Source organism: Ichthyophthirius multifiliis, assembly GCF_000220395.1.
Source record: "Ichthyophthirius multifiliis unplaced genomic scaffold scaff_1120509250106, whole genome shotgun sequence".
In the NCBI taxonomy this organism is placed as follows: domain Eukaryota; phylum Ciliophora; class Oligohymenophorea; order Hymenostomatida; genus Ichthyophthirius; species Ichthyophthirius multifiliis.
This window is the reverse complement of record NW_004087080.1, coordinates 18325-30986: the sequence shown is the minus strand read 5'-3', so window position 1 is coordinate 30986 and position 12662 is coordinate 18325. Positions and strand designations below refer to the sequence as shown.

The 12662-nt window shown below is 19.0% G+C and overlaps 5 protein-coding genes across 5 annotated transcripts, besides 22 other annotated features; 3 read left to right on the top strand and 2 right to left on the bottom strand. All coding sequences in view use genetic code 6, as the record gives it.

The window, feature by feature from the left end:
* Positions 1-12: 12 nt before the first annotated feature.
* Positions 13-38: a microsatellite.
* A 1561-nt stretch (positions 39-1599) lies between these two features.
* Positions 1600-1642: a microsatellite.
* A 607-nt stretch (positions 1643-2249) lies between these two features.
* Positions 2250-2287: a microsatellite.
* Positions 2288-2488: 201 nt separating this feature from the next.
* IMG5_047960 (hypothetical protein) lies at positions 2489-4445 on the top strand. The gene is made up of 5 exons (XM_004037554.1): positions 2489-2681; positions 2743-2819; positions 2871-3101; positions 3185-3420; positions 3478-4445. Exons 3-5 carry the CDS (start codon positions 3078-3080, stop codon positions 4313-4315), a joined length of 1098 nt encoding a protein of 365 aa, XP_004037602.1. The 5' UTR covers positions 2489-2681; positions 2743-2819; positions 2871-3077; the 3' UTR covers positions 4316-4445.
* Positions 3111-3166: a microsatellite.
* Positions 4446-5056: 611 nt separating the features above from the next.
* Positions 5057-5131: a microsatellite.
* A 40-nt stretch (positions 5132-5171) lies between these two features.
* Positions 5172-5239: a microsatellite.
* Positions 5216-5294: a microsatellite.
* On the top strand, positions 5243-6648 carry IMG5_047950 (Ras-related GTP binding C, putative; the record flags this gene model as incomplete). The annotated part of the gene is made up of 4 exons (XM_004037553.1): positions 5243-5629; positions 5742-5959; positions 6085-6184; positions 6232-6648. The coding sequence occupies 4 exons, from the start codon at positions 5243-5245 to the stop codon at positions 6646-6648; spliced, it is 1122 nt and encodes a 373-aa protein (XP_004037601.1).
* Positions 5645-5718: a microsatellite.
* Positions 5671-5738: a microsatellite.
* An 80-nt stretch (positions 6649-6728) lies between the features above and the next one.
* Positions 6729-6801: a microsatellite.
* A 137-nt stretch (positions 6802-6938) lies between these two features.
* On the top strand, positions 6939-8321 carry IMG5_047940 (long flagella protein lf4, putative; the record flags this gene model as incomplete). Its single annotated transcript, XM_004037552.1, has 3 exons — positions 6939-7250; positions 7324-8030; positions 8294-8321. 3 exons carry the CDS (start codon positions 6939-6941, stop codon positions 8319-8321), a joined length of 1047 nt encoding a protein of 348 aa, XP_004037600.1.
* Positions 8188-8269: a microsatellite.
* Positions 8322-8713: 392 nt separating the features above from the next.
* IMG5_047930 (hypothetical protein) lies at positions 8714-10875 on the bottom strand (the record flags this gene model as incomplete). Its single annotated transcript, XM_004037551.1, has 5 exons — positions 8714-8962; positions 9023-9202; positions 9255-9524; positions 10077-10134; positions 10317-10875. The coding sequence occupies 4 exons, from the start codon at positions 10873-10875 to the stop codon at positions 9151-9153; spliced, it is 939 nt and encodes a 312-aa protein (XP_004037599.1). The 3' UTR covers positions 8714-8962; positions 9023-9150.
* Positions 10874-10935: a microsatellite.
* Positions 10874-10937: a microsatellite.
* Positions 10898-11682: a microsatellite.
* Positions 11191-11218: a microsatellite.
* Positions 11212-11264: a microsatellite.
* Positions 11277-11313: a microsatellite.
* Positions 11558-11587: a microsatellite.
* Positions 11646-11684: a microsatellite.
* IMG5_047920 (hypothetical protein) lies at positions 11685-12031 on the bottom strand (the record flags this gene model as incomplete). Its single annotated transcript, XM_004037550.1, has 3 exons — positions 11685-11800; positions 11882-11953; positions 11999-12031. The coding sequence occupies 3 exons, from the start codon at positions 12029-12031 to the stop codon at positions 11687-11689; spliced, it is 219 nt and encodes a 72-aa protein (XP_004037598.1). The 3' UTR covers positions 11685-11686.
* Positions 12032-12212: 181 nt separating this feature from the next.
* Positions 12213-12262: a microsatellite.
* Positions 12219-12263: a microsatellite.
* Positions 12264-12570: 307 nt separating this feature from the next.
* Positions 12571-12611: a microsatellite.
* Between the last annotated feature and the right edge of the window lie 51 nt (positions 12612-12662).

Below are 12662 nucleotides of genomic sequence, written 5' to 3'. Positions count from 1 at the left end.
TATAATCTACAAATATATTTATATATATTTATATATATATATTATGTATATATTTCATTTCATATCTACTATTTTGTTAACAAATCCCTTAAAATTTTCAATTTTATGTGTAACAATTATACAAGTTCTATTTTTAGATAAATTCTTCAAATCCTAAATTATATTTTTTTCACTCTCAGAGTCTAAATTTGCTGTTCCTTCATCTAAAATAAATATTTTAGGATCTTTTAATATTGCTCGAGCTAGAATTATTCTTTATTTCATTCCACCTGATAAATCTCCTCCTCTTTCACCTAATATAGTATTATATTATTAAGGTAATTACATAATAAAATCATGCGCATTAGCCATTTTTGCTGCTTCTACAACTTTCTCAAATGAAGTATCAAACCCTTAATTTCCATAAAGAATATTATAAAGTACACTATCTTAAAAAATCATTGGATCTTAAGTTACATATGATATATTTTACTATATCCACTCTTAGTTTTTATCATTAAGATTTTCCCCATTAATAAGTATATTACCACCTTATTACTAATAAAGTTTAGTCAATAAATTCAAAACTGTAGTTTTTCCACAACCGGAAGGTCCAACAAGTGCCACTACGCTTCCACTTTCAATATTTAGATTAAAATTTTCCAAAAGAGTCCTTTCTTGGCCGAATTCTTGATATTTAAAAGTCAGGTTTTTTATTTCTATAGAAGGTGGAGTATTTTAGTGCTGATTTTATTCGATTTTTATTTTATTTTTAAATAAATTGATATCCTATATTAATTTAGATGTTTAATAATCTTCTATATTGGCAATATCAACTCCTATTACATCTACTATACCTTAATATAAACCGGAAGTTTTTTTTAATTCTGTATATGCACTTACTATTGCACGGAAACCCATTCCTACATAAAATACATATAGACTAGAACTTAGTAATTCAGGGGAAGATACTCCACAAGATATTAAAAAACTTCCATATGTAAGAATTGATATTAAAGAAAAAAGACCAAAACCTTCCAAAAAACCAAAATTTATAGCCGTATAATAAGATACTAGTCTTGATTTAATATAAAAGTTCTAAATAGAGTTTTAGTATTTAAGATTTTCTTCAAGCTCTGTATTGCATATTTTAACAAGGCGGATATTAGAGAAAGATTCTTAAGCTATTTCACTTGTTTTGGTTAATGCATGTGTTTCTTCTACCTTGCTTTTGCGTTAGTAGTTGCCTATTATCTTCGAGGAAGCACTCAGGCCGAACATTACTACTATTGAAGGTAAAATAAGGACTGGAGCTTTGCATATTAAAGCAGATGTGCCACCTACGACGAATAAAAAACCTCTAAAAATCATAAAAAGGTCGAATGTGAGTGATTAACCAATTGCGGATATGTCATTACTTAATTTATGGACTGTTTTTGCAGTGTTATTTTATTTAGATTGGAAATATGAGACATCTTTTATCATTATTTCGTTAAATAATTAACGCCTCATTCTTATTTGGATTCTATTGCCTATATCTCCGTTTAAATATCTTCTAGAATAATTCATTATTCCAGACAAAACACATATACTGCCCCATTATAGTAAAAAATTTCTATATATTTTTAATGTTTAATTATTTTCATTATTTTATTATTTTTATGAATTTTCATCTTATTATTGGTCACTTATTTTTGAGTATTTTTGGGAATATAACATGGAAAATTAGGGTATTATTTAAGGATATAAAAGATATATGGCACTAGATGTTCCGGACACTATTCCAGCTAGTATGAGGGTTTTGTATTCGGGCTTTAATATCATTAATAATTTAGACATATCGGAGACTTTTTTTTCATTGTTTCTACTGAATTTATATATTGTTGGGCTTATTAAGAGACTATTTTTGAATTTGGTGTATTTGAACATTTTTGTTTTATTTTTTTTTATTAGAAAAAATAAGAATAATATTTTTTTTAATATCTTTTTTTTTGTTTTTTTGTTTTAGTTTTTTTTGTATTTAAATAACGATTATATAAAAAAACTGAATATTTTGTTTATATTAATTAAATTTTAATATGGGTTCTTTATATTTTTCTTTTTAGAGTAATAGTAAATTTATTTTAATATGTTGTATATTTGTTTATTTATTTTTTTATTTTAAAAATGAATTTTAATTATGGATAATAAATATATGTTTTTTTATATATAAATTTAGTAATTTATCTATAAGAAAAATGATAAATTTTATTTTACTTTATTTCTGAAAAAAATAAAAAAAATATTTTAAATTAAAAATATATATTTATTTAGTTTAAATTATTATATAGTTTTTATTATTTTCTACTTATTTTTTTATTTAATAACAATATGAAAATACTAGAACATTTAAATATTATTAGGAATAAAAGAACACTATTACGTAATTTTATAATATTTGTTAAAAAAATATTTTAAACTTTTATCTAAAAAAAAAAAAAAAAAAAAAGTTAAATTTAACTTTACAAATAACATTAGGGATAACAAGTAATATTTTAGAAAAATTAACATATTTTTATTATTAAAATAATGCTATTTATAATAGTCCAATAATACATAAAAGCTTAAAAAATAATAAAATAATATGGCAATAACCAAAAATAAACTAAGAAACCTATATAACAGGTTTAAAAGTTAGAAATAATTTATATCCTGATGAATTTGTATTTAAAAAAAATAATAATATATTTATACAAAAAAAAAAAAAAAATATTAAAACAAAAGCATTAATTTTATAAATTTAGGTTCCATTTATTCCATAAGAAGGTAGAAAAGTTAAATTTTATAATTGCGGACCTACAGTAAAAATGAAGAAATATAATAAATTCTTAAAAAATAATAATAAAAAAAAGGTTTATGATTATTCCCATTTAGGACATGCGAAAAACTTTATCCATGTCGACACAATAAGAAGAATACTAACAAATTATTTCAATTACAACTTAACTTTTTGCCAAAACATAACAGATATAGATGATAAAATAATAAAAAGATCAATAGAGCAAAATTAAGAATTCACAGATTTTGCGAGAAAATGGGAAAACCAATTTTGGAAAGACATGAAAGGTTTAAATATTTAAAAAGTAAAAGACTATATATATATAAATATATATAAATATATATATATATATATATATATATATATATAATTTTATTTTATATATAGCCAGATATTATTGCTAGAGTAAGTGAATATGTTCCTGAAATTATTTAATTTATATAAAAAATTATTTAAAATGGATATGCTTATTCATCTAATAATTCAGTTTATTTTAATGTTGAGAAATTCCACAATTCACCAAATCATATATATGCTAAATTAAATTCTAATTCTTAAAATTAAGAATAAATTGATGACGATAATAATCAGGATAAAAAATCATCTAAAGATTTTGTTTTATGGTTTTAATTTTATTTAAAAATTATTATATTTTTTTTTTTTTTTTTAAATATATTTAGGAAAAAAAGTAAAGAAAACGAGCCTAAATGGGATAGCCCCTGGGGATAAGGCCGTCCAGGATGGCATATTGAATGCTCTTCAATGGCCAGTAATTTTTTTGGGGATAAAATAGATATCCATATGGGCGGATAAGACCTTAAATTCCCACATCATGATAATGAAATTGCATAAAGTGAAGCCTTTTTTAATTGTTAAGTCTGTAATTAATGGGTGAACTATTTTTTACATACCGGACATTTAAATATTGAGGGTTTAAAGATGTCAAAAAGCTTAAAGAACTTTATTTCTATATAAAATTTATTAGAAAAATACGAAGGAAGAGTTATAAGGTTAATGTTTTTGAAATCTCAATATGATTAATTAATGGATTATAATGAGAAATAGATATAAGAAGCTTAATATAAAGACAAGAAATACTGGGAGTTTTTAAGTAATTTATAATGTATAATTTGTTAAAAAGAAGAAGAATTTTGCTAGTTTAAATTTTTTGAAAAGGAAAATGAAATAAAAAATGAATTTGAAAAATGCAAAAAAAATGTGCATTTTTTCCTTTAAAATAATTTCAATATACCTAAAGTTTTAAAAGAAATTGAAGATTTAATTCAAGAAGTGAATATTTATTTAAAATAAAAACCTTATAATATTCCTTTGTTAGAGTCTATTTATAAATATGTGAGCTTTATTTTAGAATGTTTTGGTATTTTTTATTTCTAGTAATAATAAAATGCATACAATGATGATAAATTTATTTAAGTCGTTGATATTATTAAGGATTTTAGTAGACTATATAAGACTATAATAAGGCTAAAACTTCCCAGAAATTATAAAGGAAAGTGAGAATATTGAAGAAAAGTTACTTTAAATTATTTAATAGAAATAAGATGTTTATTAGGTTGCGGTTTAGTTCGTTTAGGATATTAAATAAGCAGCTATAGTTTAATAGTTTGGGGATATTTTAAAACTTTGTGATTTTATTAGGGATGAATAATTAGTTTAGTTTGGAGTCAAAATCGATGATGGGAAAAAGGGAGAAAAAAGCTTAATGAAATTTACTAGTAGAGATGTACTTTTGAAAGAAAAGGAAGAGAAAATGGCTAAAATTATTCAATAAAAATAGATTACTTTAGAAAAAGAAAAGGAGAAGATTTAATAAATGAGTTTAAATCCAATAGAAATGTTTTAAAAAGAACCGAAATTTAAAAATTATTTATTTAATGAAAAAGGAATTCCTATATAAGATGATAAAGGAATTAAAATTTAAGGGAAATAATTATAGTATTTTTTAAAAAAGTGGGAAAACTAAAATAATTTATATTAGTAATACTTAAAATTGAAAAAATGAAATTTATTAAATAAAGTATAAAAATTATAATAAACTATATGATTATATATAAATTTTTGTAATTTTTATTAATAAAAAGTCTTTTTAAATAAAATATATATATGTATATTTATATATCTATATAAATAATAACCATATATATATTTATAGATTTTTAAATTTTTTTTTATATTTAAACTTATTTAAAATGACTTTTTTATTTATATTTTATTTAATCTAAAATACATAATAAAATATATTTATTTATTCATTTAATATTTATTTTTATAATATATTATATAATTTATTATTTTATTTATTTTATTAGTTTAAATAAATATGTGTAAAATTTTAAATTTACAATTATTTTATTATTTATTTGAATTAAAAATATTTACATATTTTTTTTTAAAAATATTAATATTTTTTTAATTAAAAATTATATGAATTTACTATTTTTTTTTAATATATAAAATTAAATTTAATTAATATTTTATTCATATATATACAAAAAAAATGGATATTTGTTTTATAGGATTAAATAAGTAAAATAAATAAAGATTAAAATATTATTAAAAAATTATAATTTTTTTTAAAATAGATCAGGAAAAACAAGCATAATAAAAACATTAACAACTAAATGTTAACCTAATTAATCAGCATAATAATATGAATAAACATTAAAAATAGAAAAATCCGAAATGAAGATAGCATCTAATTAAATAAACATTTATGATTTTTATGGAGGATTTAATATAAAACAAGCTATAGAATAAGAATTAGAAATATTAAAAAATTGCAAATCTATTGTTTATGTTATAGATGGATAAGTTAAAATTGGATAAATATATACTAATATATATATAAATTAATATATATATATTAATATATATATATATATATATTTTTATATATATATTTACTATTTTTTTATAATATTAGTAAGAATAATTTGATGATGCAATTATTTATTTTGATAACTTTTTCCAAATTTAAGATTAAATAAATAAAAATTGCAATTACCATTACTTCATCCATAAAATTGATAATGATGGATTCGTAAGATAAGATTAAAAATAATGTAAATAAAATATATATTAATTTAATTAAATTAAATTACTATAGAAATTATGCAAACTGTTAAAACTTAGCTAAATAAAGTTTTCGAAAATTATAAAGAAAAGCCTCCTATTGAATGTTATTTGACAAAGTACAATATCATTTTTATTTTAAATTTTATTTATCTATATTTTTTTTATAAAAATAATTTAATATACAAATATAGTTATCATGATTAATCTCTATCAGAAGCTTTTAGTAAAGTAATTCATAAAATAATTCCCTAATTTACATATATAACATAATTATTGACAAATCTTACTAGTGTAAAAAATATATGAAATATTTATTTAAAAATAAATAAAAACAAAAGAAATCTAAAATGGAAAAAGCATTCTTATTTGATTAAGTTAATAAACTTTATATAGCTACTGATAGTGGACCTTTTGATTAAAATACTTATTAATTATGTTATGAAATGATTGATGTTTATTTGGATATTTCCTGCATTTATGATCCTAAGGAAAATAATACTATTGAAAGTTCGGAAGGATGTTTACAAATAAAATTATCTGATAGTAATGTTTTATTAATGAAATCATTTAAAGACCATCTCGCTTTAATATGTATTATTAAATAAGAGAATTATCAAAGACCATATATTATTGATTATAATATAGATATATTTTATAAAGGTAATTTTTTTGGTTTTATTTAATTATTATATATATCTAACTTTTTTCTTTTAGGTTTAGTTGAAATGTTCGAATATACAAATAAAAACAAATGATTATATATATAAGAATTATTTAAATATTTATTTTTAAATTTCTCATATATATTATACATCATATATATTAATTTTTTTTATTTTTTTAAAAAAAAATCATTTTTTTTATATTTTTTTTCTTAAAAAACAAACACATTTATTTATCATTTTTTTAAATATAATTGCAGTTGTTTAATATAAATTTAAAAATTTAAGAAAACATAGGAAAAAAAAAAAAAAAAACATATATTCAAAAAAATAAATAAAAGTTTTAAATTTATTAAATATTTTATAAAAAACAAAAACCAAAAATGAATTAATATAAACTTATCTCAAAAAAAGGAGAAGGCACTTTTTCAGAAGTATTAAAAGCCTAATCTTTAAAAACAGGCAATTTTGTAGCAATAAAATGCATGAAAAACCATTTTAATTCCCTCGAACAAGTTTAAAAGCTTAAAGAAATCCAAGCATTAAAAAAACTTTCTCCTCACCAAAATATAATTAAATTAATCGAAGTTTTATACGATGAACCTACTGGTCGTCTAGCCTTAGTATTCGAATTAATGGATTAAAACTTATATGAGGCTATAAGAGGTCGAAAATAATATTTAAATTACTAAAAAGTATGATTTTTTTTGTCTTTTTGTTTTTTAAAAATAATAATAATAATAATAATATATATATAACAAAAAAAAGGCGAAATTTTACATGTTTTAATTATTAACTGCAATCGATCATATGCACAAAAAAGGAATTTTCCATAGAGATATAAAACCTGAAAATATCTTATTATTAAATGATCATATAAAATTGGCAGATTTCGGATCTTGTAAAGGAATATATTCAGAACATCCATATACAGAATACATTAGTACAAGATGGTATAGAGCACCTGAATGTTTACTTACAGACGGCTATTATTCAAGTAAAATGGATTTATGGGGAGTTGGATGTGTAATGTTTGAAATTATGAGTTTATTCCCTTTATTTCCTGGAAATGATGAACTGGATTAAGTTCATAAAATACATAATATATTGGGAACACCTAATGCGGAAATATTGTAAGAATTTTAAAGCAAAGCTTCTCATATGAAGTTTAATTTTCCATATAAGAAAGGCACCGGGATAGAAAAATTGGCGCCAAATATGCCTAAAGATTGTATTGATTTAATATAAAAATTACTTACTTATGATCCTAAGGATAGAATTACAGCTGAGGAAGCTTTGAAACATCTTTATTTTAAAGATCTATATTAAATTAATTAAGAAAATTAAGGTCTATTGTAAACTACTTCTTCTAAACTTATTTATGGAAATACTAATTCTAATTCGAAGTTGGAAAGTTCTAATTAAGAGATTACAGGGCTAATTAAAAATCACAGTCTTTTGAAAAATGTAAATTAGTAAAATATGAATACACTTAATTAAACAATTAAGTAATAGAATGGTAATTAAAATATTTAAAAAGATGGTCCTGAAAATGTTTTTTATCCAGTACTTTCAATTAAAAAAGCTATAAATCCTTATCATAAAAAAATACCTTCAACTAAAAAAATATATTAATAATAATAATACTAATTATAATACTATTAATAATAATAATAATAATAATAATAATAATAATAATAATAATAATAATAATTTTTAAATGTTAATTTAAAAATAGAAGGTGCATATAATAATTCAGGTACTGATGAGGATATTGAATTCAATAAAAATAAAGGATAATTTTTACCGCCTATTAAAAACTAAACTAATTATGTAAATCCTTTAATGCAAATTGATGCCAAAATTAGTATTTATAAACCCAAAATTAAAATGGGTTATCCATTTTAGAATAAAAAATATAAAAAAGCTAATGATGATTATATAATTTTTGGAAAAAAACCAACTTATAGACAATAATGATTTTCTTTATATTATAATTTTTTTTTTTTTTTTTAGTTTATAAAAATAATTTTATATTTTAATTTTTTATTTTTTTTAATAATATAGAAAAAATTTTTATTAAATAGATATTTTTGTTTTATTTTTATTAAATGTATTTTTTTGTGAAAAAATTAATAAAATTTTAAGAGAATTTATTTCATTTTTTAATCTTTTTCTTTCCTAATTATTATGACTATTGTTATTTTTTTTTTTATTCAGCTTCTGAATCAGAAGAGTCTGAATCCGAATCATCTGAAGAGTTTCCAGATTTAGATGAATTATCGAAAATTTTAACTTAGTTTTTGCTTTCTTTATTATTATTTTAAGGCTTTTATTATTTTTTATCATCTTCTTTTAGATCCGAGGAATTTTTTTTATGTTTAGATTCTTCAATAACCTATTAAGCCTATTTATTTATTTTATTATAAAAAAAAAAAAAAATTAAATTGAAATAATTTTTGTTTACTTTTTCATTTTTTTCTTATTATTTAGAATCTTATTTATACTCCTTTTTTGTGTTTTTTTAATCTTCTATTTTTAGCTTTTCTTTTTCGTTTTCAAATTATTAATTTTTTTATTTTTCCTCATAATTTTTCATGTTTATTTTATATAGTTCTTTTGCTTCTTCTGCTTTTTTTAAGTATTTCTTTTATTTATTTTCTTAAATATTTATATACTATTTATTTATTTTTGTTAACTTTTTTCTTTTTATCAGGAAGTTATTTCCATTCTTAACTGATTAATTTTGCAATTTCTATAATTGACATTTTAGGATTTTACTATTTTAATTCGACTTATCTTTTACTTTGAAAAATAAAATATGATGATAAGTTTTTCTTAGGTTTGTTTGGGTCAACAGCTTCTTTCTTTTTTTTTTGTCTTTGACTTTTGCTTGCATTTTTAGCTTTTATTTTAATTAAAATATAGGACTTATATATATATATTACAATAATCGATTACAAAATTTGCTAAACTTTAAAGTTTTGTCCCCAAATCATGTAAAAATGTATTTATATTCTATATATATATAATTTTTATTTTATTTTTTATATAATTCATATAATCTTTATTTGTTAACATCTCCCATTTTAATTTCTTTTTTGTTTTGTTTTTTTTTTTTTTTTTCTTAAATAATATTTATTTTTATCTAAAATTATTTGAAATTATCGTAAAAATAAATTTTAGAAAATAAAAAATATCTTAATTTTAATTAAAATATTTATTAAAAATATTTTATTACTTAAAATTAGTATATTTTCCATGTATTTAAATTTTATATATAAATGTAATTTTAAATGAACATAATTTATATATATTTTTATAAATAGATATATACAAATTATTAAAAAAAAAATCTTAAAATATATTTTTATATATATTAAAAAAATAATAATATATAAATAAAAAAAGTCTTCAATTCATAAATTTTTGTCCATATAGTAAAAATCAATCATCTTTGTATTTTTATTTTTTAATAAGATTTAATATACCTTTAAGAATTAAAAAGCATACATAATTACCTGAATTCCAGACCAAATTACTAACCGGAACCCCAATATAACCCGGTGCGTTATTGAACTATTTAAGGAATTTAAATTTGACATCTTTCCACAATTCATGTGAAAGTTAAATATTCATATAGACATCATCTTTTCCATTAACTCCTTTTATATATTTCGGTGCAATTACCCTTCCTAATAAAGACTAAAGAATAGTCATAGCAAAGGAAAGAAGATAAGACTAATGAGTTAATTATTTACTTTTTTTGAGCATACAAATTAATAATGGAATAAACCAAATATGATGAGTACTTGTAATGATTCTTAATTTAGTAGTAGTAGGCCATGTAATATATTAAGAAACTCCAATAGGAAATTTTCCGGTTAAAAAATAGCCTAATAAATCCACATACCATAAACATTAATCAATAGATATTATTACTAGACAAGAACCTACTGTTAATGAACTGTTTCTTAATAAAGCACTTATTACTGTTATTAAGGCAAGATTACATGCCCAGGCCATTTCGTAAAATACATGAGGACCGTTTTATTTCAAACGAACTGATAAAATTAGTATTAAATACATTACTAATAATGGAAGGGCTTTTTTTTTGGACCATTTAGGCAATTTTTACTTTATTTCAGGATATTTATCTTCTAAGTAATTTGATAGTTTTACATTTAAGTATAATGTGGATACTATTGAGAGTATACATGAAAATATTGGATGTGTATAGCTGTTATGCTTTTAATCGGTTGGATTTGGTACAAATGCCCAGTTTAGATTTTTATATATTGCAGATTATAATTGGCCCATTTTTTATATTTTTATTTTGGATTTTTTTTAGTTTTTTTTTATTTTTTATTTTTTAATTTTTTTATTCGAATATTACTTTTCTTGTTTTTCTTCCTCTTTTTTTGTTTTGTTTTATATATAATTTTTTTTTTTTTTAATAAAAAAAAAAGATTAAATTTAATATGATTATAATTTTTACAATAAAATTTGGCTCTATTATAATATTTTACATTATTATTTATATTTTTAGTGAAAACTTATAATTTATTTTTGTTGTAAAATTAAAGAAAAAAAAAATAAAAAAAATATTAAAATTTAAAAAAAATTTCTAAGTTATTTTTTTTTTTTTTTTTTTTTTTTTTTTGATTTTAAAAATTTTTTTATTTTGTAAATTTTATTAAATTTGTAAAAAAATGTTGGGGTTTTTTTTTTTTTTTTTTTTTTTTTTTTTTTTTTTTTAAAAATAACTTTTCTGGTTTTTTTCCCCCTTTTTTGGTTTGGTTTAAAAAAAAATTTTTTTTTTTTTAAAAAAAAAAAAAGGATTAAATTTATTTGGTTTTAAATTTTTCCAAAAAAATTGGGCCTTTTTTAAAATTTTCCCTTTTTTTTTTATTTTTTGGGGAAAAATTTAAATTTTTTTTTTTTTTAAAATTAAAGAAAAAAAAAAAAAAAAAAATTTTAAAATTTAAAAAAAATTTTAAGGTTTTTTTTTTTTTTTTTTTTTTTTTTTTTTGGTTTTAAAAATTTTTTTTTTTTGTAAAATTTTTTATATTTGGAAAAAAAAGTTTGGGTTTTTTTTTTTTTTTTTTTTTTTTTTTTTTTTTTTTTTTGATCAAATTAAGAAAACTTTTAATTCTTTTCCTTCTAAAGTGGCTTCGTTATAATTGTCAATAAAATTTTGGGCATCTTTTAAATTTAAAAAATGAACTTCAGCTTCCATTATACTCTATTTTATTAATGAAAATATAAAAAAGTTATATATATTTTTTTTTTTTGCATTTAAAAAAAAAAAAAAAAAATCAAATACATTATTATTTTTTCCTGTATAAGTAGTTGTAATTTTTTCAATTTATATATTATTTTTTTCAGAAGCAAGTTCCTTTATATTTATATTAAACAAAAAATAAATAATATTTTATTTTACAAATAATTCGTTTGTGTTTATCATCCAAGGCATATTTTAAATTTTTACTACATATCCTTTATTTAAAACAATTTTTCTAGGCTAAAAACAAAAAAAAATGAGATAATTTAATTATTATTTGATTACTTAAATAACAATTTGCTTTTATTAATTTTATTATTATTAATTAATAGAAGGCTTAGAAATGGGACGAGATATCTTTCTTACAATTCTGTTTTCGTTATTATTTTCATTATCATTATTATTATTATTTTTATTATTATTAAATTAATCATCATAATTAAAATTTTAATAATTATTTTAATTTTTGTTGCCCCGTCTAATATAATTTCTTCTATTATTGTTATTATTATTATTATTTCTTTAATTATTTTAGTTATTTTTCTTATCTTAACTAATCAATTAATCTAAATCAACTCCATTTTCTTCCATTTTATATTTTTTTTTTTTTTAGTTAAATTAATAATAATATATGTATATATATAGATTTTTTTTATTACTTATATATATATATATATATATATACTTTATTTTTTATTTAATCGAAAGTAAGATATTATTTCCTTTATCTCAAAAAAAAAAAAAAAAAAAAAAAAAAAAAAAAAAAAAAAAAGGGGGAAATTTTTTTAAATTTTGGCCTCTTTCAAAAAAAAAAAAAAAAAAA